We start from the raw sequence: 24488 nt of genomic DNA on the forward strand, positions 1-24488 counted from the left end.
TCGAGGGACACGGCCGGTCGTGGCAGTGTCGGAGAAATCCGTCGATCGCCTTGCACGGTCTGGATCCCAACTGCTCGGAATGCAGCCCAGCTATTTTCCTCGGGGTCCAGATCCAGGTCCAGGCCTTGGTGTGGGTGGGAGGGAATTTCGAGGAGGGAGTGAGGGGATTATGAGTGATGACCACCGCGCCACATGGTTTCTGGCCAAGTTGGAACAGGCAGAGGAGCACGCAAGAGACACACTCCCGCCAGCAATCAGATGCGCCGGGGCGAAGAGGGGGCAATAATGAGCGAGAGTCGGAGCAGGGGCGGAGGGAGCACCGAATTTGTTCCACAAATAGCCACTGATGGAATGTGGGACTCGAGGGAGGAAGAAAGGGTAAAGATAAGAGAGGGAGGGAGGGAGGGAGAGATGAAGAGAAAGAAGAATAGACGAGTCAGAGGAGAAAGAGTTCGCGATAGGCGGAGCCCCCGACAGCCCGGGGAACCCGTGATTCGCGTGTGGTTCAGTCAAGCTTCTCTTGGTCTTCGGCTAATGGTGGTTCAGCTCTAACTACGACTCATAACTCCCGCAGCCCACCTTCCACGTATTCGTCTCCATAGCACTCCCGCATCACTGCCGTCACCATGTCCCGGTCCCCGCCCGCCAGGTGTCGCAGATACCCTTCGAGGATGTAGATGTTGTCCGTCCACTGCTGCGCCTGCTGCTGCAACCCTCCCAGTTCCTGGCGGATCTGCGTAACGCCCTTGTTACGGCCCTGACTGCGTTGCATCTCTGCAGCCTGGAGGCGCCCCACCTCGGCCTCGAGCACGATCCTAGTGGCCATCAGGGTGTCTCGCCGCGACTCGCGCCCGGCGTGATCCTCATCCTCATCCTCCGCGTCATCGGGTTCCTCCCGCTGTCGCAGCGCTGTTTCCGCGGCCAGGGCCGCCTCGGCATCGGCGCACGACTTCCGCGTCTTCTCCACCTCCGTCTTCACCCGGCCCACTACCCGCTCGCGCTCAAGCTTTTCGTCGCTCCCGAAGATCCAGTACCAGTTGCCGCTGCCGATCTTCTCCACCCGCAGCTTGCCCTCGTTGAGAAGAGCCTGGATGTACTCCTTGACCTGGATGCCATTGATCGATGCCACGGCCGGCAACGTCTTTTCGAGATCTTTGAGGGTGTGGCAGGTGCCTGTGGCGCGTAGGTAAGTCAGGATCAGATCCTGTTTGGCTTCTTTCGAGAGTTTGGGGGGCTTGGGGACGCGTCAGTGTGAGGCCTTGACGGGTGGGGGGCTACGTACCATGATGATTAGTTGATTGGATTCGATGCAGATGATAGCAAGCAGTGACTAGTGTTTGTAGAGCAGCAAGGATGACTGTGTAGAGGATGATCGCGCAGGTGGGTGCTGGTGGAAGAACAGTCAGGGCAGGTCACTGGACCAGTCGCAGTCCAGAGCATCTTTGCGACCGACCATGTTGACCTTCAGGCTTTCTAGGACAATACCCTGACAGACTGAATTCTCGGGGTGTTTATCTATTGTATTGTCTACGAGACTTGATTGGAACTAACTACAGTGCAACCCCTGCTGGCCGTGCCGTCACATTGCTCGCATGCCCAGCTGCCAGAGATCGCAGGGAAGGATCTGTGTCTTCCCACGCCCTTCTATCAAACATAACCATGATCGGTGTCCCTGCCAAGCACTCCCGCATCTTGGCAACAGCCGCCGAACGGCAATTCCGGAGATTTGTGAGACTGCATGTGGGGGCTGCCCCCACGATGCCCGGGGAGCGGACTCGGCCAACAACGGCCGTCCGTCCGCCGGAGCCAAGACACTAAGCAACGCGTTTTTCAGCGTCGCCGTCGATGGCGGTGTGTCGGGAAAGGCGGCGTCAGGGTCTGAGGGGCTTCGATAGGCAGGGTGGGTCACGAGTGTATATAGTTCATTACCATTGAGCAGCTCTCTTTACCAACTGGTTGACAAGGGTGTCTGAGCTAATGCGAACTTCCCAGCATGCGACACATGTGCTAAGACAGGATCTGATGATTGGCAGGCGCACAGAGGGAGGAACGACGTACCCTCGCCCCTAGACTGACGACGGAGACGGCCTGGAAGGGCCTCGGGCGTAGATAGTTCATTGGCAAGAGGTGGACGAGTGTCGCATTGCCACAGCTGAAGAACCCTGGAGCAGGTGTGGACGTGTTGGATCGAGTTTGATCAGCACTCCTTGGGGTGCGCACTGCCAGTAGTCCGCAAAATGTTGAAAGGGCATCTCATGGGGACTGCGATAGTTGGATGCTATAGTAACCCGTGAGGTTCGGGCTAGATCGAATGAGGAAGTCGGTCATGCGACAAATCATCTTTGCTCGTCATTCTCCGTTTCAAAATCAGTTGTCGAGGCCGCACGAATCAACCTACGCCGTTTGTGCTTCTTGCGCACGCCCGTCGCTGTGTGCTGAGAACCCACGAGGGCTGGATGTGCCGTGGTATTCGATCTCTTCCTCCGTAATGATTTTGCGACTGGCCGAGGCACAGAGTCACTCTCACTACCCGGATGCGAATCTTCATCATCGGATAACTCCTGCCCTTCCACAAGAACCAAGTCCCCTGTTTCGCCGAGAGCTTCTTTCGCTAGTTCCTCGACCAAAACCCCCATCGCAATCAATGCCGTTTCATCCATACTCTTGTGGTCATTCTGTCCCTGGTCCTCGGTTGTGAACTCGTAGTGGTCAGCGACATAGGCGTGAATCGCTTCTAAGAGATCGGAGCTAGGAAGCGGGCGGTTGGTGGGGAGAGTGTCGTTTGCAAAGTAGGTAGCATCCTTCGCTTCGAAATCCACGGCATGCTCTCTGCGGAGCAGGACCTCTTCGGGACGGAGAGCTCGGCGCTTCTTGAGCGCGGGATGGGAGACAGTATTGGTCGCTGCGTCACGTCCGCGATTGCTGAATCGGCCTGTGGTCGTTAGAGAGGTGCTTGCGTTCGCGTGAAGAGGGCATACCAGCTATCACATCGTAGAGATTGGTTGAGCGGCGACTGACGCGTGTGGGCGAGAGCTCGCCTTGTGACTGGGAAACTGTAGTCGGATCAACCCAGGTGTTCTGGGTCAGTCGGAGGGACTGGCCATGGGACATGCTTGGGAGAAGAGAGGGAGATGGTGGTCGATGTGGTCCGGATCCATTCCGCTCAGAATGCGCCGGCGAAAGTTTTATCCGAACAATACTGATGAGAACAAGAAGAGACGATGGATGTTCGAAGCTATCTCTAACTCCCAAAAGAAAAATTATCTATGCCGGGAAAAAGCGACGGAGCCCGGGATACTGATCTGTCTGCCTCACCCCATCCCCTTCGGACTTCATGGCGCCCTCAAACGCTCAAAAGTAAAGGTCTCACAGAAATGCACACAGGACCTCGCCAATTCCCCAGGGCTGCACACACAAAACATACTGGACGATTTCTTTCCTGCGCCCTCGTGATTGCCCCGAAATTCAAATCCTGTCCAGGTTGCGGCCATTCTTGCTGAAATCTGACGCTCTTCCTGTCCAGCTGTCAGTCCTCAAGTCGATACCTATAGTCGCCCAAACCCCCAACCAAGGAATGTTTGTCCTGTTTGCTTGTTTGTCCTCAGTACCGGACTGCCTGCCGTAACCTCGCTCCCTTGCCAGTAACAAATGAATGAATGAATTCCTATCTGCTCAACAGAGCCCTTGGGTCTGTCACTCCATCTGCCTTCCATGTCGCCCAAACCACCCGACTAGTCCACCACCTCGAGCCCGCGCCGGGCATCCGCTTCTCCAGTCCCCGGCCGGGTGCGTCCACACAGCACGAAGACGATGTCGCGCCACTCGATAGAGAGCTCGACCCGGTCGCGGAAGTGTTTGCGCATAAGTCGGGAGTGAACTGCCTGGCCATCGATCAATTCGAGGGACGATAGTGCGTGTTGCGCTTCTTCTGGCCGCCATGAGCGCATTCAGTCTGACAATCCAAACAGTATGATATCCGGCGGCGCTGACCCCTCGATTCGCTTGTGGGACCTTGAGACTAGAGGGTCGCAGCTCGAACACGTCCATCGGTCCTGCGCGTCGATCAGTAAATCTTCGCATGAGGATGCGCACACCCACGCCATCACCTCGCTCTCCATATACCCGTTCGATCCCGTTCCGTCCACTATATTCTCCACGTCGCATGATGGCACATTGAAACTGTCTGCGCTGCAGTCGCCAGCGATTACACCACTGCATACATTTACGCTCGACTGCACACCGTACTCGCATTCCTTCTCAGCTCAGCCCGCGTCGACCCTGCTCGTTGCGGTAGCCACATCGGATCCGACAGTGCGGCTGGTGGATTTACGCTCGGGACTATCGACGCATGGCTTGCCTGGACACACCGCTGCTGTGCTCTCAGTATCGTGGGCTCCTCATCGGCCGCACCTGTTGGCGTCGGCCTCGGTCGATAATCGCGTAATCATATTTGACGTGCGTCGCGGAGGCCACAATTCTGCAATTGCGACTCTGGATATGGATGACCCGGTGGGATTGGTTAATGGATCAGGGGGTGTGTCAACATCGTCGGAAAGCCGGTCAGCATTCTCTCGGCATGGGCGTGCCCACAATGGAGCCGTGACTGGTGTGCGCTGGACATCAAATGGCAGCCACATAATCACTACTGGGCAGGATTCCCGAATCCGAGTGTGGGATGCAGCTACCGGCGCAAACACACTCGTGCACTTTGGTCCGCGAGTGCGAAATACCGCATCCTCGCATTTGGCAGAGCGGGCGCCGCTGATCATCCCGAAGGGACTCATGAACTCAGGCCAAGAAACACTTCTTTGGCCGAATTTCCACGAACAGGATGACCGTGGGGAGATCTTTATGTTTGAACTCCGCGAGGGGACCTTCATTAAGCGTCTCCGCGTACCGGGTCTCTCAACAGGACCGCAAGCATCCCGTGGTCGGTCAACGGCACTGAGTGCTGCCCGCATCAACGACCTCGTCTGGCGCGGAAACGGGGCTTCTGGTGAAGGCCTCGAACTGTTCTCCGCGCACGGTGACGGAACTATTCGGACTTGGGTGTCTCGAGAGCCGGATGGAGAGCCGGATGAGGCCGAGGAGGCTGCTCAGGCCGATCGCAAGAGAAAACACGATGTGTTGGAAGAAATCTACCAGGGGTTTATTGGAGCTGATCCACGGCTACATACTTGATGGTCGACTTGTTTACCCGAAATACGACTGGTTCTTCGTTGTATCTGGTCGCTTTGTATTCTCATGAAACGCCATACATATCACCCATTTTACCGACCGTATTTTCGGAATTTGACTTGCCAGGTGAGGCAAGGTGCATCCAAAAAGACGGCATATAGAGAAATCACGCATTTCTTCCCGCATGTTCACCAATCTTGTCCCCAGAATCCGGATCCTCCTTCGCAAACCGGTCAAAAGCACTCTGACCCTTCTCATGCTTCGTAGCACGAACATCGCCTTTGGCGGAGGGGTTATTCGTGCCCATTTGGGTACGCTTCGACTCCACCTCTGCTGGCAGCGAGTCACCCGTCCCCGTAATGACATCCCCAGTCATGCCAATGTCCCGTGTCGAGCGCGGCAGGTCGGTGGGGTTGTCGACTGCGAAGGCCGTGCTTGGCTTCGCCACGCCCTCATTATCATACAAAAAGTGCTCGGCGCGTTGGTCTGGGCGTGGTACGGAGGGAATGGTGCGCTGTTGACCGGCATCGTTGGGGATAGTGGTTCCCGTGGCCGCCATCTCGGAGAGTGTGCCACCTTGGTGAGGATCTTGCTGCTGGGAGGGCATTGTTGTTGCTGGGGTTTGAGGTGAAAGTTGTTGTGGTAAAGCCGGTTGTATACTCGGTCAGGGTTTTCAGAGATAAGGGTAGGACCAGCCTTCAAGGTTCGTTGGGATTTAAATCAATGAGCGATCTTAAATTTAGTATCATGGTCCGTGATGAAATCACATTTTCAAGTTGGTCTACTTCCTGTTCTGATGTCACTGCATAGTCTGGGTATGATGGTGGGATGATATCACGCGAGGTTGTGCCTTGGTTGGAGTATTGCGCGGGTTAACCCTATTTTGAGAACAATTCCTGTATTTAGTAGAGAATCAGGCTCCGATAGACCATAGATCTTCAACCGGTCTTGAAAGATTTTGCGATAATGCTCTGGTTGATGATCAGATATGACGCAACCAATCGAAGACAGGCTAAAAAGAACAATAACCGGAACGTATTGATTGCTGAAAGAGAAGCCATGACGAACAAAGATAAGCTGCGAAGACAGGGCGGGCTTCCAATTGTTGGACTAGAATTATCCAGCCGGTAAAAAGGGGGCGCCGAGGTCCGAATGAAGCTTCAAGAGAACAAGGTGTTCGACGATACACCTACAATGTACAGGATCTAAGAACGTAGAGTCTACAACAGGAGAGAATGAATAAGGCAGATCCGTGGAGGTAATGCTCAAGATACGTGCACTCGAATGGGCAACAATCAAGATTAATTGCAAAGATAATGAACTTGGAGAATAGAAATGGAGACAAATTCAGAGTGAAATGAAAGAAGAATAGGAGATCCTTCGGAGAGCGGTACAACATGGTCAGGACACAAACTCCGATTTTCAAGCCATATAACACATCTACAGGATGAAGGCAAGAACGCCCATCACAGCAGCGGCAACGGAAACAAGGCCGCCAGAGAGACGAGAAGCGTCACCGGTGAACATCTGCACACGAGCAGAAGGAGAAGCAGAGGCTGATGCGCTAAATTCGGGAGAGACACCAGTGGGTATCGCCTTGCTCTGAACAGGGGTTGACGTACCCATGATTCTGCTAGAGTGCACCGGGACATCAACAGGGATCATGGAGTAGGCGACGCCCTTGGTCACTGGGCGGTGGGACTTGTAATCGTAGCTGTAGACAGGAACCATGGACGATGGAGCCGGAATAGCAACAACAGTCTCCATCGAGGGGTGCAGGGCAGGGTTGGAGTACACCTTCTCCTCTGAAACGTTGGACTGCTGGGGCACAGCGGCCATGGGGATAGCGCTGGTCTCAACAATCATGCTGGTAGCGGGCTGCTGCACATAAACAGTAGCAGTTTTCTCGACCTGTCGATAGTGGGTCTTGGTAACAGTGCGAACGACTTCGACTTCACGTACAGATGCAGCGCACTCAGGGGCATGGTCCACCTCCTCGAGGGGCGGATTGCTCTTGCTCTTGAAAGTTGGAGGAATCTCACCAGAGGGAGGTCCGAATGTGGGTTCCTCGAACCCAGAGGGCGGGAAGTCGAAGGGCGTCGCGGGGCCAGGGTATACAACTGGAGGAGGATACACCTCCCAAGGAGGGTGGACGTGGGTCACATCAGCGTTGATGGCGTGGTTGTCCTGGTGGTGCTCGTTGACATGGCTGTCAGTAGAGACGGAAGCACCGCCGGAAAAGCTGTTGCCGCCATCATTACCGGAAGGACCACCTTCAATGGTGGGGCCACCATCTGCGCCGTTCTGTCCATCATTTTGACCAGCGTTCTGGCCATCATTCTGGCCATAATTTTGACCCCCTGAGGACACGCGGCTGCTGTCTGGGGAGTAGGCGCCGGCGTAACCATCCTGAGCGCCAGAGCGGAAGGGAGTAATACCACCCTCTGGAATCGTCTCACCAAATTGGTCTTGGGCCGGCACAGCCGGGGCAGGCGCTTCAGGAGCTGGAGCAGGCACTTCAGGAGCCGGAGCGGATGCTTCGGGAGCTGGCGCGGGTGCTGCAGGAGCCGGAACAGGCGCTTCAGGAGCTGGCGTGGGTGCTGCAGGAGCCGGAACAGGCGCTTCAGGAGCTGGAGCAGGCACTTCAGGAGCTGGAGCAGGCACTTCAGGAGCCGGAGCGGATACTTCAGGAGCTGGCGCGGGTGCTACAGGAGCCGGGACAGGCGCTTCAGGAGCCGCGGCGGGCGCTTCAGGGGCTGGAGCAGGTGCTTCAGGGGCCGCGGCGGGTGCTTCAGGAGCCGGGGCAGGTGCTTCAGCCATAGGAGCAGCCGACGCGGGCTCGAAAGCGGGGGGAGCTGGAGCTTCAGCCGGTGGAGCTTCAAAAGAAGGAGGAGCATTCAGCTCTGGCCCAGGGAAGGCAGGGCCGCCGAAGTCCGGTGCACCAAACGGTGTCGCGGGAGGGGGAGGGTACACATCGTTGTTCTTGACATTGACACCATGGTCGTCTTCCCAATGCTCATTGACACCAGTGTGAGTATTGATTGTGACAGGGGTAGAAAAGCTCTGGCCGCCGTCATTGCCAGAAGGACCACCCATAGCGGTGCCACCTTCCGGAAGTCCCCACTCCTCAGGGTCCCAATCGCGCTTGAAGGGGTAGTCCCATGGCTCTGGTAGGTTATCGAGCTCCTCAACATTGATGGAATCGTCGTGATCGTACCAGTCCTCAGGCTCCCATTGGCGCTTGTAGGGGAAGCCCCATTCGGGTCGAGCTGGGGGGTAGACATCCTTGTGCTTCACATGGATGGAGTGGTCGTCCTTGTTGAACTCGTTCACTTCGGTGTCGAAGTTGCCGGTAATCGGCATATCGAAGCTCTGACCTCCATCATTGCCAGATGGGCCCCCCATGGCAGTGCCACCTGAAGGCCAGTGGCGACGCTTCTCAAAAGGACCTAGACCAGGGATCACCGGGCCAGGGCCTTCCGGGAAAGGGACAGACCCCTCCCACGGCGCCGGAGGCGGGTACACATCCTTGTCTTTGACATGAATGGAGTGGTCATCCTTGCTCCATTCGTGGACACCGCTGTGAGTGTGGACATTAGGGGCGATGCTTCCAACATCGTCACCATCATCGTTGCCAGATGGACCACCCAGAGCAGTGCCCCCATCGGCCTGGGGCAGAAAAGGCAGTCCAGCATCACCAGGCACGCCAAGGTCACCAGGCTAGTCTGATTGTTAGCTGGCATTCCGAGGCTGCGATGGTTAGAGTTTCACTTACACCACCGTCGAACTGGGCCTGGGCCGCGGCTGCGAGCAGGGCCAGAGGAATCCCACCAACAAACAGTCCCTTCATAGTTGCAAATGTGAAGTCGAAGATTAATTTAATAATAATATGTATGATGTTGCCCGTAATAAGTTAAATGAGCGACTGGAAATGAACTTTCACGGGAGCGGATGAAAGAATGGCACAATCAATTGTAGATGCTCCCAGTAAGCTAGAACAACACTCAGGCGCGGGCCTCGTCGAGGTCTGTAGACCTTTAGTAGTTCTGTTGCATTCATGATCATCGACGCTGCTCGCACATCGGAATGTCGGCCCACAGACAGATGATGGGTCTCCCGGCCGGGTAAGCAGAGTATGCGCTGCATGGGAATGTCACGGAGAATGAAAAACAACATCGAGCGGTGGACCCCCTCCATTTGGCTTGTTGATTCTGGGGAAGAATTCGGTTGTGGCCTGGAGAGGTCGTGGTACCACATTCTTCGGTCTTGAGGGATAGGTCCTGCGGTAACCAGATTCACAGGCCTACCTCTCCATCCAACCAGGAGCCAAGGGGCAATGTGTACCTGTGCACCAACGTCAATTCAGATCTATGGCTATGACGAAATGTTTTGCGGAACTGCGTGGCCCCAAAACAATTGAAGAATTGACAGTGGACCCTGGCCATGGTCGTCGACCACACGAGTCGGGAGAATCGAAGCCTGTGAAACTCACCAACCACGGATCGTGCTGATCATGATGACATCCTTCATGATCTTCATCGATGAACAGGGGGCCTAGTGTCTTAGTGTCTACTGGACGGGGGAAGTAAGCCGAGCAGCACCGCCGTGGACGGTTCCAGGATTCTGAATCAACAGCAACAAATTGTTTCATTGAAATACCCTATCATCCTAAACTGATCCGACGTGTTCTGTTGGTGTCGCTACGTCGGCCATGTCCGTCAGCAAGCAAGAAAACAAGCTGAGGACAGGAGAATGTATCCCATTTTCGACATTCCTCCCCCATCGCCCTCACTGAAGAGGACCCAACGGGAGACAAACTTCCTACAAGGAATATTAATCTCCAGAACCGATCAACTCCCGAAAGAGTCGAAGGCAACACATCGCCGTGGATTTGTCAAAGGAGACAGGACGATGGTCGTGGCGGGTTCTGTTGCTTTTTTTTCGATGAAGAAAGAAAAAGAGAGAACACCAAATTTTTCGCGGCTTTTGTAGGTCCCGGGAACCGTGGGTCATGTGATCGGAGCAACCCTGTTCCGAAATCGGTTCTACAACACGAAAACAACGACGATGTACAACAGAGAAAAGTCCTCAGGGTTCTCATTCAAATAAAAAATAACATAGCACTGCGTCATAGATGCCATCCAACTAATCAAATAGATCAACAAATCGCAACAACGATCTGTCAGAATCTCAGCTTTGCCCTGGCTCCAAACCAGATCGCAAGGACTTACCGATCAGTCCAAGGCGGCCTTTTCGGCACTGTCTTTCCAGGCTCCACCTCCAACAGCTGCGGTAATTCCCAGCGCGACCGCGATCATGCTTCCGACAGTCACCACTGCCACGACTCCCTTGAGCGCCATACGCTGTCTGTTGCTTAATGACTGCATCCATGACCGCGGCTGATTCTCCTCCTCCCACAACTTAGACCGCCGAGGGCTTTCGTTTCTCAGTGCCGAGTATGGCCCAGCATTCTCGGTTACCCTCAGGTGACTTGGATTTTGATTTTGGTTCTTGGTTTCGAAAGTGAGTTGTTCGTATGATATCGTCGGGGTTCCATGTCGATAGAAGGGCGAGTATGGTTTGGCGCCGATGGACGGATCGAAGTCCTGGCTGCGGCCTTCGTTGATCGAGGGAGTTGACTGGATCGAGCCCGGCGGCGAGCGGCACCTCGGCGTCTCTGGATGTTTCTCGTCGTTGCTCTTGATTGACGCGGCGGTCACCTGAGCGCCAATCACTCCGAGTCCATGCAAACTCATGGCCTGTCGGTTTCAAAATATCCGGGAAATGGATCGTCTGAAGCTCAGCCGCTTTGCCTTTGACGGGGGCAGCGGGCTCGGCGGGCTGTTGTTCTCTTTGGGAGGTGATGCAGTGATGGCTTCAACGGGGATGACCAGCGTTGGGCAACCGCCATACATAAACAATGCGGTGTCAACCTGGAATGCGCTCCAAGACCAGGTAGATCGGGACAATCTCATCACTCCGGTCCGTCGCGTGGGTTATAAAAAAAATTGAATGAATGAATGGATGAAGTAGAGTACACCCGTGCAACTCGAGGAGGTAAAGTAGACCGAGGGCGGTCTTTTTCCTAATGGCAGGCTTCTCCTTCTCAGCCGACCCCTCGATGCTCAACCCGATTTGGATTGCGTGGAAAATCAAGATCTACCTTAGCCGGTGCCTGCCTGCCCCCTAACGAATTCTTTTGTTGTGGGATGCAAGGTCGCGGTTGACTGCTATTTGCTTTTCATCCCTAGATTGGCCGTTCGTCCCACCCCCCCGCAGCATTCCTACCTCCTCCTGTGCCAGGGAGCTTTTTCCCCTGCAGCTACTGCAGCACGGTCACTGGTAGGATGCATGCCTCTGGTCGATCATCGTGGTGACTTTGTGTCATCCCTTCCATAGGCTGCTGACCTGGCTGTACCCTTCCGTTATACCCACAGTGAGTTAGATCCCGCTAGGGCCGGAACACAGCATATACAGTAGTGTGCCACCTTGTCTGCAAGGTCGATCACATTGTGCAATTTTTGGTGGCTAGATGGGTTGTTCGCCTTCTCAACCACAGCCAACGACCACGTGGTGGTCGTTCTTCATTTACAAGCAGCGAGAATAGATCTATCATAAACACAGAGAATATTCGCATCTTAAACCAAACGTCCATTTTGTGGTTTGTGGGACTGCGGACAGTTAGTGTCTCTTGTACTACACATGGCTAACTGCAGGACGAGCTGTTCCATGATCGACGGATAACGCATCTCTACCCTATAACTGCGAGGTTGCCCTCAATAATACATGTACACATCCTGCATAAATTAATGGATATCTGATATCCGGTAGAATTAAACTCCTCGCAGTTTCCAACATTAGTGTTACGTGTTGTTTGATGAGGTGCGAATTAAATGTCCGTGGTTGTGGTTTTACCCCCGCGTGGTGGAAATATATATTCCAGACTCGGGCCCATACACTCGGCCACAGTCGTTTTCTGGAACTCCCTATTCTCATCGATTCAATGTAGGTCCTACGACATGTTTCGTTCTTGATGGCTAAATTAAATATACTTAGCTAGTATATTTCAATTCATGGAGATTTCTATCTAAACTCTATCAACAAAGTACGACCATATTGTTAGTTTTACCCCAATTCACCCTTCGACAAGTTATACATGAACTTCTTCCACTCAAGCCATTGACAGAAATGCCAATCAAGGTTGTGTAGCTTCCAGCATTATTGAGTAGGTACACATATGAACTACTGAGTTCTTCAACCTCAGCCAGACGAGGGAAGACCCCGTAGTACTTTATCTGCTGCTCCTAATCGGGAGCTACGGCGACACCCAATATGTCGTAGCAGTGTCGGCCAGACCGAGCCAGATGTTGTTAACCGCGATGTCATGCTGAACACACTCCATAGCCATCGCATGGGTCATGTTCGGATCCCAGCCTTCGACGCGCGGTAGGGGGTTGAGAGAAGGAACTGTTACGAGGAGTCAGCGGAAATGTTCCAGACATCATACAATTCAATCCAATAAAAGAATAACCAGATTATTGACTCCGTTGGGGCGGTATCAGGTCATGAGGTCCGTGGAGATAACTGACCCCTTGATACTTCCCATGATGAATGCTCGCGCGGCACTCCTGGCTGTGTAGAATGTGCCAACTAGCTGATCCATTCCGGGTAGTTGGTCAGCCAACCTTTTAACAACAATCTAGGAGGCAACGACGGTAATTCAGCGTTCATATTGAAGTATATCTTCCTCGATTCTTCGGTCGCGAAGTCAGGAGCCGTTTCGTGATTCGTTCTCCCGGCATTGACAACCAACCCATGTATATGTACATCTGGCTTCCTCGACCATTTATTTCACTGAAGCCTAGATCTTGCCTCCTAGGTTACATCGACCTGGATGGCGAAGGGGTGCTAAGGGAAGCGCCTCGACAGAACCTGTAGATACTCTCCTGTTTCGCCAATGTCGATGGAGTAATTTCGCGCTGCACAGATGATGAAATAGTATTCTGCGATTTCAAGGACAATGCCTTGGTTAACGCCAGTAGCTTTTCTACTTTATATGTTACACCTGAGCGAGATGGAATATAACATAGATTATAATTCAAAGAGGAAACTCAAATATTCTGGGGTAACTCATGGATACTCCAAGCATCTCATCGACGCTATTAGTCTGTATGGGGTGTTAAATTAGGCAGAATGGATGGTTGCATTGACCAATCATAATTTCACTCACTAGATCCAATAGCTCCCCAGCAATCCCTAAAATGGAGGATTCGGCCTCGCTTGGCTGAAATTGAGGCATAATCATCGCTTGGTCCATGAGCATCGCACTGGAGAGTGCTGTCATTTGGGGTAACAGTGACGCAGAGGTGTTGTCTGTCCGGTACACTTTAGCTGTTGTATAATGTACTTCCAAACATTCGGATACAGAGTACGTATATAGAGAGAGGGGTGCAAAAAGCACACAAAATGTACCTACCTGTTGATGGAGTCCCATAAGCCCAAGAAGCACTGGAAGAATGGTTGACCTCGAATGGAGTACCAAGAGCTTGTAACTCCTGAAGCTTTTCCAATACCACTTCCACCGCTTGTGTTGCTTTTCGAGCTTCAGCAGGTAACTCTGATGATCCTCGCATACGAATATCATAAGATTTCTTCAGGGCCTGAGATATTCGAGTGACGAGGTCCTTAGAAAGAGAGATTTTCTTAGAATCGGATGATGACGAAAGATCATAGTTCAGCTCTAAACAGAGCAAGGTGGTCGCGAGGAGGAACTCTGTTTTGATCAGTGACAACAATTTCCATCGCTCGTGAAAGAGGCGGCCCCCTGGCTGGATTTCTTGATCCAAAATGCAGTGATAGTCAAGAATATGGAGAGAAGCTTCAATACAGGTCTCTCTTGAGTAGGCATATCGTCTATCAGTACGCGCTGGAGCTAGATATCTGTAATGCAACACACATCGCGCCTTCTCAAGTATGATGACTTGTTGCATGCGGCGCAAAATAAGATCTGGCTCATCCATAAGGGACTGTCTCAGGGGTCGCTCACGCAACTTCTCCGGGACGGAGTTATATGTTTCATGAAGTAAGCCATCCAAATGCATCACCTCTGCATAAGATGGCCTGCGAATCGATGTGGCGAAATCGGTGATAATACCAAACATGGAAACGAGTTTGTTCTTGGTTATCAAATATTGGACTGGGGTATCAAAAGAGTCGGGGCGTGAGGGTGGTAGCTCTGTGGTGTCTTCATCAAAATCTTCGTCAAGAAGGTTTCGAGGAAGAGCAGTGTCTGATTGAAATTCTCGAAGCAATCGCGGAAGTCCAACTCGAGATGAGGCTAAGGTATCCATATCGGTGATGAGCGTCCACACTCTGCGTCGCATTTCACCTTCAAAAACAGAGATGTGGGGAAAGTGGCGTGCATCGCGGTGGTAACCCATGCGCTGGGCCAACCGAACAATGACGCTGAAGAGTATAATGAGGTCCATCTGAGTGCTCTCCGTTTGGAGAAATTGAACGTTAAGGAAAAAGCATAATGTTTCGATGGTATCTGGAGGGTACTCCTGGTATTTTCCAAGCACCAAACACTGTATTATCTTCTCACCAAATGTTTGAATGAGTGACTCGTTGTTTGGCATTGCAGAGTCACTGTAGCGTTGATAAAGGAGGCTGACGGCCAATAAGCCAAACAACTTTCCAATCCACATTATATGAGTCTCCAGAGGGCGTTCCCAAAACCTCTCATACTGATCGATTAAATTAGTTTTTATTTGTAACAAGTTTAACAAGGAGCGACTTGCATCTCTGAGGAACTTTGGTCCATGAATCACTATTTTGAGTTTCAGTTTTCTGCTTCATCGACAAACCAGGAGAACACACATCGAATAGCCTTTCTAGAAAGGTATTGGGCAATAAGCCTATCGCACATTTCTCGTTCTGGCAACACTTTCAATATGTCTTGTCTGCTTGCGGATTGGGTGCCAGCGAAAAGAAGCTCGGGAGTGGCACTCCCGGGTGACGACTGAGTCCGGCTGCTATCATCATTTTCCTTCACGGAGTTTTTAAGCTCTGAGATCTAGGAGAAATAAGATTTAGCTAGTTATCTGTCAAAAAGGAATAAATTCAACAATGTGGCAAAGACGAAACCTACTCCATCCAAAATTGCCGTCCAATGCGTATCGTCGACATATGTTGTTTTACTGTCCTGCAGTGAGATGTGGCCAAATGAGTCAGATGGCCTATTTGACTCTGGGGGTTGAACATGGGGATGTGGCTTCATTTGAGGTGTCGGTGTTGGTGTCGTTTGGCCCGCAATGCCCACGTCATTGTCGATGCCACCGTGACCAGAGTTGGGTAAGTTATTGGCATTATTTTCCATGAGCGAGGAAACTAGTTGTTCCAGCTGGGCAATTCGATCAGAAATTCGAGGAGATGAATGTGTATTTTGGTCTCGGCTGATGGCTCTGGGGCTCCGATGATGAGATGGGTAAGTGCAAGAGAGCGACAGGCCCCGATGCATACAAGTTCCGCAGGGTTTAGCACGGTCACATTTCAACCTAACAGAATTAAGCCATACTGTTAGACTCAAGAAGTAATACGCGCCTCGTACTTTCTTTTTCTACACAAGTTGCAAGACAGTTGGGGTTTATCTCGTCGTCGACTCGGAGGTGGGGGGTTGTGTGAGGTATTTGACTGCTGCTCGGTCATCATGAATGGTAAAAAAACGACAATCAATTAGATCTGAGCAATCAATGGATGATGGCTGCTATTTAAGTGAGTGAAAATCTCACAGGAGGCTCGGATGGAGCTGTCCGAAGCTCCGATGATGTCAATAAAACAGCGTGACCTAGTGGAGGCGAGACGAGGGCTCTGGCCGTCTATTGGTTGATATGCTTCAGGCTCAAACTTCAGGCAACGGCGAGTCGCAGTTTATTGGGGTTCCTCCGACCCTCCGACCCTCCGACGATCCGCTCTTCACAAACAAAGCCACAGCTCCTGGGTGTCATGGGCCTAGATAATAGTATGACTGGTGTCAACAGACTGGTAGCACGATGGTCCTTTTTCACTGCTAGCCTCTAATCACTGTTCAAAAGCTCCGACCTCATCACCTTAGTGTACATATTCCGATGGGCACCGGGACGTACGCGGATCTCCATCTTGCTTCTGGCCATGGTTCGTGCATGGATTTAGCAAGAGATAAACTACGCGCGATGTGGACCCTGGCCCATTAAACACTCGGCATATACATACCTCAGCGGCAAGATGGAATCCTAAAACCGATCTGTCTGCATCCTTATCGCTGTCAATATACCATCTGTGACGCGGGCTGAGACTGATAAGACTTGCATGATTACCCACTCTATGCCTCAATTAGCCAATATCCGTCGCTGCCCGCAACAACCTTCCCGATTTCGAATAGCTTCTCCACAAAGTCAACACACGGTCCTCGCACACAAGATCCCCGCGTTTTGTCCACAGCTATTATCCTCCTCTTCAACACGATTGATGGTAGAATATCCTCAGCTAGCCCCTTTGCGTTGACTTTCGGAATCATAGTTTTGAAACCGAGGGTGGGCTGTTATGGGGAAGTGGACAAGAGGACCTTGTGACCAATATTGAATCTCTCACTGTCGTCCGCCGTCGCTAGCGGATGGAGCTGCCTAAGAAGGTTAGTAAATGGAGCGACTGTGTATGTGAGATAAGATATTGCACTAATAAAGTATCGCTGGTACAGCTATATGAACTCCCCCTCTGCCCCGTTTCCCGCTTTCCGAACCTCCCCCCCCCCCAAGTTCATTGTTATTGCCCCCATTGCAACACACGCATTCCATACCCTCTCTTCTCCATCAGATTGGTAGCTCAGCACCACATCCATTCTCCTTAGATGGCGGTTTTCTCTCAGTGTCCACTACGGCTACATTCGCACGCTTATACTATATCTTTGTCCCAACCTCTCCGCAGAGCCAGTAGAAGAAACACTCGGATCTCTAAGCGTGTCCGTTGAGCTACTTTACCTGTAGTGGCAAGACAAATATACTATGTCAATCGAAATCGTCCCGCTGGCCAGGGCCGACATTCCAGGCGCCGTAGAGTGTGTGCAGAAAGCGTTCGCCGACGATCCTTATTTTCGATGGGCCTTCGATGATCCATCCAAGGTACGATTTACCATCATAAAGCGACATCCTCAGATATTTGTGCTGTTTGGGCCCAAGAAACAGTAATAATGAACTTTACAGTTCAACCCCCATCGCAATGCTGCCTCACTTGCGGCACACTTTCACTATGGCATCAACTGCAGCTGCCCTATTTTTGTTGCCAAAGTAACTCTAGCAACGAGCGACCGCAAAACCGACCGCGAGATCCATCTACCTCTGGGAAGCATCGTCGGAGTTTGCTGGTGGTACTCGCCCAAGGTGGTCTCCATGCCTCAGAGCTGGTCTGTTTGGGCCCAGGAATGGCTTCTCTCTTTTCGCCAGCTTAAGAACAACATCTTCTTCCTCGGCCGGGGTGGTCTGAATGTTCGCCGCTACTGGATCTGGAAGGAGTTACAGCAGAATGCGCACAATTCGCTCTGGCAGGATCCCCGTGGATACTATTTCTGCAATGTGGTGGGGGTTACATCTGAAGCCCGCGGAGTGGGAGTAGGGAAGAAACTGATGGAGTGCGTCATGGAGAAGGCGGACCGAGAAGGGATGCCCTGCTACCTCGAGAGCTCCAAGGGATATCCCAACGTCGAAATCTACGAGAAGATGGGATTTCAACTTGTCAAGGAGATTGAATGTGCAGATGGCCCGGACGCTTGCAAAGTGAGTGTGTTGGTCATGGATTAATCCTTGTGGCTGACCTGGAATTAGCTGTACTGCATGATCCGAACTCCCGGGTCTAAACATTGACTGCCCTAATGGGGCTACGATATTATGGAATCTGATAACTGACATTTTCGATGCAATTGGATAATTTACTGAATTGAATGGAACTATTTTGTTTGGACTTCAAGTTACATAAAGGTACAATGCACTCGTGGTACGACTTGAAATTGAACGGAAATGAGAACATCCTTGTAGATGTAGAAATTCCTCGTTTGTATTCCTTGCCGATGGTTTATTATCGTGAAAACGAAAGCTAGTTATCAACTCAAATATTTTCAAGCCAGGTTGTAGGCGACAACAAGTGGTTGGGCAGCGCGGAAAATGCCGGCTTGGCCGATTTCGGTAAATATAAGACTGGTTCGAAACGGAATATTGTGTCGAAGACCAATGTCGCAGTGGTAGTAGTGCATTTGGAATAATCTCGAGAAAGATAATCAATGCGGAGAAAATATTACTATACGACTAATAGGCATACATATTACCTAGCGCCTCAGGACGACCGTTAGGCAGCACCCATGAATGTAAGTCAGTAGCCAATCAGCAGTGACACTACTGTCAACAAGCTTTACACTGTGAAACAATACTATATCGAGCGGGGGTCGATTATGCGTCAGCGTTGCTATTTTGGGTTATCCACTGTGCACAAATTCATAGCCTCTAAGGTGAATGGCAGAGATCCGTGGCGATCCGCCACCACGATTTCGTGATGTGCTAGGCTACATGTGGTCGAAGAAACTGGTCAAATCAGCGCAGGCTGCGTATGCCGGCCCGCTGATCCGACCACGCAAGCACCGGGGGTTCCGTGTGGAAGCTCTGTGGAATAAATCGGAGGTATCGCAAACCAGTCTACCCTGCTTATTTATGTTCTTTTCTGTCCCTCATTCTAGAAATCTCATTTTCCCACCTTCACTTACCCACACCGAACCCGATCTGAGATCCTCTGCCATGCACTGACCGAAGTTCACATCCATTCTCTCCATCCACCACACTCGTTTGCGACACTCTACATGGCTGGACTCACCACCCCCGCCATCATCGTCATCGTCTTGGTTGGTTGCCTGGCCGTCACGGCTCTGGGCGCCGCCTTGTTCCGCCAGTACAATCCAGCCGTGGTCGAGACTCCATACTCTCCACAGCATGAACAAGTCAAGTACATGCGGACGGTCCGAATGCGAAACTATGCCCATCTAAAACGGGAATCCGTGGATGCAGCCAAAGATCTGGAATCGCGATGTGCGCATAACTGATCATGTCTCAGAAGTAGACATTGCTGACAATCTAACTAGTTACCCCAGATGAGGCATCGGGATACTACCAACCACAACACGAGCAGCAGTATCACCATGCCGAGTGATTCCACCGTGCAATGCTTCCATACGATCTGACGAAAAGAAGACAACGAAGACATCATGACAGATACTTTGGGGGGCATATTATCTCAGGAAATTTACGAGCGGCAGTCATCGGAGGGGACTGGTATTAGGACATATGGCGTTTGCTTCAGGGTCAACAAAACAGAGTGGTGCTTTCGGCAGTTATCCATTGGAGTGTATGACCAGGTTCGGTCTCTTTTGTTTTTCAGCGAAATCTTGTGCATGGTATTTGCGAATGGATGATATGGCATCATAAGCCCGGGTTTGTTCAGCATAGATGATGGTCGGCCATCTTGTTCATTTCAGTTGATCTCTCAATCACAGCGTCTCTATCAACCCAACGCCGCGATATATGGTATTGAATCTGGCTTCAGTTGGTTGCCCCATACTTTTCACGCGGGTCTTTTGGAAATATCCCATCGTCCTGCCAATCTTGGTCCTGTCCATATACGTCTTACATATCTGCGCGCACCCACGGCATATCTTGCATCAATCCGGACTCGCCTCGTCCAGAGATCAGGGGTCAGGTCTTGCATACCACCCCGATCGTGTTGATCTCCGCCAGTCAGATCGCAGATCTAAATATGGTCCAATCGCTGACCTCGCATTTTTTGTCCTATTCTGAATTGACAATGATAGGGCTAGGGCCGGTCGTCTCCGGCGGCCGTATCTCCAGATGCAATGAACAGAGTCCCAATACGTGCCCTCTGCGATGGGACAACATGATATTGGACCGGCATTTCTACCACGCCATACCTGCCCCCGACAAGGTGTTTACGACATGATCCTGCGCGGGGCCAGTTGGACAAGGCGCTTTCACCGGCTATGGTACTGACGTCAGCCGGACCTGGCTCTGTTGGATTGGGGCCTTCGCATCTTATGGTGATGCTTCGCCATGCTCATCATCACCAACACGTTATGCGCCCAGACAGAGGGGGCGGCAGCGAACAAACGTAGTTCGAGAGACGTGGCTTTCCATGACTGCGTTGTTAATTCTCGACCATTAGGATGTGGGGGCTGGGCGTTTTCGCCAAATTCGGCTGTTGAGTCCGGACGATCATGAGGTCCCCCAGCTTCGCTGTCGTTTCCATGGGCTTCAATTAATTGGATCGCCGATTATTATTTACTCACAGTGAACGCCTTGATGGGCGGCACTGTGGGGATCGGAGCACGGATGGAGAAAACCACCAGTTCACAGACAAGAAACAGGCTACCGAGCTGCAAGAAGCTTAAAACAGGTTTCCACCCAACCACCGTGCGACGAGCCTTGCCACAAGGCTGAGGCTGTAGATTGCGCCGCCGCATGGCTCAGATTTTGGGCGGATTGGATTTCAGGCTTTGTGAACATCACATGGGGCCGTGCTGGCAGGCCGAGTGAGCGGGAAATGGCCCCAACCATCCTAATGAACGATGATGCCTGAGCTCGCAATAAATGCCGAAACCGGGTCCAGGCAGCGAGCCCACGCCCAAGTCTGACTGGTCCGCCACCCTCGGTCTTAGCCGCATCTGTAGACACGAATACGATCGCCAAGACTCTAAGTGTTTAGTTCCTTGTTAGCTAACTACTATTTATTTGGGCACCTGCCTCGGGCGTGCACCTCTTATTCCGGTTTCTGGTCATGGTCGCTGCGACAGCCTCTGATTATTATCCCCCTTCTTCTCATGTTTCCCACCGCGAGCTCCCCCGATCATGCGAGCTACGACAGCGACACAAGCGATGAGCGGTAGGCATCTCATAGTGAACATAAATAAACCAGACCAGGACTGACCATCGCACACAGGCCCAGCTCACAGCCCGCACGCACTAAAATCCACGCGACATTTCAGATCGCGCGCCCGCCCCCGAAATCCTACCAGCGCCTATTGAGGACGCCAAAACTACTGCTTCAAATCCAGCAGCTGGCCCCAAACCACCACCCGGTGCCCGTGCTAGAGATCTATGAGGCGCATTTTCGCAAATCGAAACTGACCCGCGACTTTGCCCAGCGGCCGCCGAAACTAGCCAAGGGGGATCTCTATGCAGCGCTCGGGGAACCCTATATCACGGCTCACACGAGGAATCAGTCGGCAAGCTCAGAGACAGCAGGAAATGGCGACGACCAAGCCCAGGAAAAGGATATTATCGCGGTAATGTGCGATGCGACATCAACGGCTTATTTCCGCGATGCGCGGTGCAGCTGGCAAGCCAGCACGGGCACGACAGGCGCAGAGCAGAGCGCGCCGTGTTATCGATTTGCGATCAGCGATGAGAATGGGAAAGAATTAGAACATTCCACTTGGATCATGCAGTGGGAAAAAAAATCATCGAGTCATGGAATCGCTTCCACGGACAAGGATCAATTCGTGCTTTTTATTATCGACCGGAAGACACGCCGTAGGAGTCGTGTAGCGACGATGGATCGCGGTGGAGTGGAAGTTAAGATTCGCAAGGGTGCCCTCTTGGCGCATCTGCAAAAATCCATGGATTTGACAAGCCCGGTCCCGGGTCCTTCCCAGAATCATCCTTACGGGATCCTAGAAACCTGGCTGTATACCCACATTCTCACGCTCGGGGTATGGGTGGCTTCCCAAGAGGGATGGTTAAGCTGATCATGAAAAAGATGAACGATTACAACGAAACATGTCAAATACCCGTAAATGTTGTTCAATTTCTTTGTCCGTCTGTATCTGTGATGCAAAACTAGTAGATCGCAATTCCTTCCTCCAAGGCCTTGATCTGCAGAGCCAGTAGTCGTGAATAGTACCTGCACAAGGCAAAGTTTCCACCCATAAACCAGAAGCCGGGGTGGCCGCTGCGTCTCCAGATAGTGCGCATTTCACCCTCCTGGTCCAACCCCCAAACGTCACCCACGCGGTCAGCAACCTCGTCGCCGAAAATGCTGCGTGCCTGCGTTCTCATATTCTGATATCCCGTGGCTAAAACAATCTCATCGGCTTCCAACTCCGAGCCATCCGCAAATCTGAGACCATTCGAAAGGATCTCGCTGATTTCCTGGCCTTGTTTGACCTTGATCTTCCCATCAGCGATCAACTGACTAGCACCCACGTCGATATAATATCCGCCTCCACGTTGCAAATACTTCATCAGGAGACCTGCATTCATTGGGCCTCTGTCGACCTTGAACCCGGCCTTTTCGAGCCCCTCGATGGTCTTTGCGTCATTTTGAGCCTGCGCAGCAGCCACTTTTGTCTGTTGCACTTTGAAGAGCGCAGGCGGGATGCTCCACAAGAATATATCAGAGTCCTCCGTGGGGGGACCACCCTCTTCATAGAGACCCTTGAGACCAATGTTGACGATCGAGTCAGATGAAACAACGCAGGTTGTGCTTCGCTGTACCATCGTGACGTCCCACCCTTTCTCGTAGTAATCCTGCGCAATGTCGTGTGCCGAGTTACAGGATCCAATCACAACGGCCTTTTTGCCCTTGGAGTTTGCGTCTGCGCCATCGAACTCGGAGCTGTGACAGATGCGAGATCCCTTAAAACCCTCCATTCCCTTGAAAGACGGTGCGTTCTTCTTGCCCGAGTGTCCTGTTGCTTGGATGACGTGGCGTGGATGCAGAGTGCGAGTGCCAACACTTCCATCCTCTTGCCTGCGCTCAACGACCACCGTCCACTGTTTCTTGGACTCATCCCACGAAGAAGACTTTATCTCGGTGCGGGTCCAAACATTTAACTCCAGCAACTTGGCATATGATTCGAAAAATTCGGCCAGTTTGTCTTTTGGAGTGAAAATGGGCCATGTGGATGGGAAAGGAAGGTAGGGCATGTGATCAAACCACACAGGATCATGGAGAACGAGCTGGTGGTATCGTCGGCGCCAGCTGTCCCCAATTCGGTCCTCTTGGTCAATAATAAGGGTATCCACATCGAGCATCTTCAGCCTGGCAGCAGCAGTGAGACCACCTTGACCGGCTCCTGTATAGCTGATAAGCATGAACGTGCATTTTGGGAGATGACGACAGCCACATACCGACAATTACTACTGCGGGTTCCTTCTCTTCAAAGTTTATATCCGCCGTTCGTCGGTCCTGCCAGTTTTTTCTGCCTTGCTGCTCCCCATGCTTCACACCCACTGGTCGATGGCGGTCCACTACCTCTGCATGATCCTTCAGCTCGGCCAGGGAGGTGAAGATATTGAAAATTTTCCATTTACTGTCGTCCTGGGCTAGCCGGATGACTCCACTTCCGCGTCCGACGTCCGTCTCAATAGTGATAAAGAACTCGATTCCATGAACCTCGCCAAAGGCATCAATAGGACCCGCATGTGGTGCTTTCATTGCAGAGGATCGGTCGATTTCGAGCTTGGTCGAAGACACCTCGCTTACATAGGCAGTTATTTGTTCCGGACCCGAGATGGTATGGAAATCCCATGAGAAACAAAGGTGATCGCGCCAGTAACTGTTCTCAAGAAAAAGGTCCGAGAGCGTCTGTCGCTCTTTCTTGGCCAGAGCGTCGTTCAGGCGATCAACTATGCCGCCTGCAATCTGGTCCGGGTTCTCCGGGGTTGTCGAGCATGTTGGAGGAAACTTGCCGAGAGGGATGTTGACTGAGCCGGGCTCGACTCGCTCTTGAGAGGGGAGATGGAGCTGGGAATCCGCAACGAGAGTCATGGTGATAGCGAGGAGGGAGAGTCAGACAAAGTTGAGGGCAAGTTAGGCGGGGAAGCGATATATCTGTTTAGGAATGAGGGGAAGAATCGCCGGCCGTTCATATTCTGTACGACGTGAGCCCCGCATCGGGGACAAACAGTGGCGTTCGTCTCATGTGGGTCAGATCTACGAGTAGTTGATCATGTCGGAGGCTAGCCAAAGGATCACCTCGTGCACAGGAGAAGATCGAAAAATGTTATTTTTACTCGATGACTATAGATCATTTTATTGCTAGATAAATTGTGGAAGGCGAAGCTAAGTTTTAATGACATGCAGAGTCTGGCCGTCAAACCTTAGCTGATCGCTCAGACTGTATAGATTCTGCGGAGTTTAGGCTATGAAATAATTTACAAATAGCTCTTGAATTGTACTAATAGCCCATTGATATATAGTCGACTATACTCCAAAGCAAGAAT

At 51.9% G+C, this 24488-nt stretch overlaps 14 protein-coding genes across 14 annotated transcripts; 5 read left to right on the top strand and 9 right to left on the bottom strand.

Annotated features, from left to right (window-relative positions):
• Positions 1-559: 559 nt before the first annotated feature.
• N7510_007393 (putative GAJ protein) lies at positions 560-1456 on the bottom strand (the record flags this gene model as incomplete). The annotated part of the gene is made up of 2 exons (XM_056979318.1): positions 560-1215; positions 1417-1456. The coding sequence occupies 2 exons, from the start codon at positions 1454-1456 to the stop codon at positions 560-562; spliced, it is 696 nt and encodes a 231-aa protein (XP_056832361.1).
• Positions 1457-1592: 136 nt separating this feature from the next.
• On the top strand, positions 1593-1895 carry N7510_007394 (uncharacterized protein; the record flags this gene model as incomplete). The annotated part of the gene is made up of 1 exon (XM_056979319.1): positions 1593-1895. The coding sequence occupies one exon, from the start codon at positions 1593-1595 to the stop codon at positions 1893-1895; it is 303 nt and encodes a 100-aa protein (XP_056832362.1).
• Positions 1896-2336: 441 nt separating this feature from the next.
• On the bottom strand, positions 2337-3111 carry N7510_007395 (uncharacterized protein; the record flags this gene model as incomplete). The annotated part of the gene is made up of 2 exons (XM_056979320.1): positions 2337-2932; positions 2979-3111. The coding sequence occupies 2 exons, from the start codon at positions 3109-3111 to the stop codon at positions 2337-2339; spliced, it is 729 nt and encodes a 242-aa protein (XP_056832363.1).
• Positions 3112-3656: 545 nt separating this feature from the next.
• Positions 3657-5181, top strand: N7510_007396 (WD repeat protein; the record flags this gene model as incomplete). Its single annotated transcript, XM_056979321.1, has 2 exons — positions 3657-3910; positions 3969-5181. 2 exons carry the CDS (start codon positions 3657-3659, stop codon positions 5179-5181), a joined length of 1467 nt encoding a protein of 488 aa, XP_056832364.1.
• A 163-nt stretch (positions 5182-5344) lies between these two features.
• Positions 5345-5785, bottom strand: N7510_007397 (uncharacterized protein; the record flags this gene model as incomplete). The annotated part of the gene is made up of 1 exon (XM_056979322.1): positions 5345-5785. One exon carries the CDS (start codon positions 5783-5785, stop codon positions 5345-5347), a length of 441 nt encoding a protein of 146 aa, XP_056832365.1.
• An 833-nt stretch (positions 5786-6618) lies between these two features.
• On the bottom strand, positions 6619-9028 carry CweA (uncharacterized protein; the record flags this gene model as incomplete). The annotated part of the gene is made up of 2 exons (XM_056979323.1): positions 6619-8898; positions 8954-9028. 2 exons carry the CDS (start codon positions 9026-9028, stop codon positions 6619-6621), a joined length of 2355 nt encoding a protein of 784 aa, XP_056832366.1.
• A 1384-nt stretch (positions 9029-10412) lies between these two features.
• N7510_007399 (uncharacterized protein) lies at positions 10413-10934 on the bottom strand (the record flags this gene model as incomplete). The annotated part of the gene is made up of 1 exon (XM_056979324.1): positions 10413-10934. The coding sequence occupies one exon, from the start codon at positions 10932-10934 to the stop codon at positions 10413-10415; it is 522 nt and encodes a 173-aa protein (XP_056832367.1).
• A 2124-nt stretch (positions 10935-13058) lies between these two features.
• Positions 13059-13522, bottom strand: N7510_007400 (uncharacterized protein; the record flags this gene model as incomplete). Its single annotated transcript, XM_056979325.1, has 2 exons — positions 13059-13220; positions 13409-13522. The coding sequence occupies 2 exons, from the start codon at positions 13520-13522 to the stop codon at positions 13059-13061; spliced, it is 276 nt and encodes a 91-aa protein (XP_056832368.1).
• Positions 13523-13949: 427 nt separating this feature from the next.
• N7510_007401 (fungal specific transcription factor domain-containing protein) lies at positions 13950-14816 on the bottom strand (the record flags this gene model as incomplete). Its single annotated transcript, XM_056979326.1, has 2 exons — positions 13950-13951; positions 14135-14816. Coding segments are annotated over 2 exons (684 nt in total).
• Positions 14817-17216: 2400 nt separating this feature from the next.
• Positions 17217-18008, top strand: N7510_007402 (GNAT family N-acetyltransferase; the record flags this gene model as incomplete). Its single annotated transcript, XM_056979327.1, has 2 exons — positions 17217-17333; positions 17415-18008. 2 exons carry the CDS (start codon positions 17217-17219, stop codon positions 18006-18008), a joined length of 711 nt encoding a protein of 236 aa, XP_056832370.1.
• Positions 18009-19054: 1046 nt separating this feature from the next.
• N7510_007403 (uncharacterized protein) lies at positions 19055-19401 on the top strand (the record flags this gene model as incomplete). Its single annotated transcript, XM_056979328.1, has 2 exons — positions 19055-19280; positions 19334-19401. 2 exons carry the CDS (start codon positions 19055-19057, stop codon positions 19399-19401), a joined length of 294 nt encoding a protein of 97 aa, XP_056832371.1.
• A 660-nt stretch (positions 19402-20061) lies between these two features.
• Positions 20062-20725, bottom strand: N7510_007404 (uncharacterized protein; the record flags this gene model as incomplete). The annotated part of the gene is made up of 2 exons (XM_056979329.1): positions 20062-20271; positions 20552-20725. 2 exons carry the CDS (start codon positions 20723-20725, stop codon positions 20062-20064), a joined length of 384 nt encoding a protein of 127 aa, XP_056832372.1.
• A 357-nt stretch (positions 20726-21082) lies between these two features.
• On the top strand, positions 21083-22009 carry N7510_007405 (uncharacterized protein; the record flags this gene model as incomplete). The annotated part of the gene is made up of 2 exons (XM_056979330.1): positions 21083-21144; positions 21202-22009. 2 exons carry the CDS (start codon positions 21083-21085, stop codon positions 22007-22009), a joined length of 870 nt encoding a protein of 289 aa, XP_056832373.1.
• A 91-nt stretch (positions 22010-22100) lies between these two features.
• On the bottom strand, positions 22101-24033 carry N7510_007406 (flavin-containing monooxygenase; the record flags this gene model as incomplete). Its single annotated transcript, XM_056979331.1, has 2 exons — positions 22101-23338; positions 23394-24033. The coding sequence occupies 2 exons, from the start codon at positions 24031-24033 to the stop codon at positions 22101-22103; spliced, it is 1878 nt and encodes a 625-aa protein (XP_056832374.1).
• Positions 24034-24488: the final 455 nt, after the last annotated feature.

This window comes from Penicillium lagena, assembly GCF_028827675.1.
Source record: "Penicillium lagena strain IBT 129212 chromosome Unknown utg000005l_segment0_segment0, whole genome shotgun sequence".
NCBI lineage: Eukaryota > Fungi > Ascomycota > Eurotiomycetes > Eurotiales > Aspergillaceae > Penicillium > Penicillium lagena.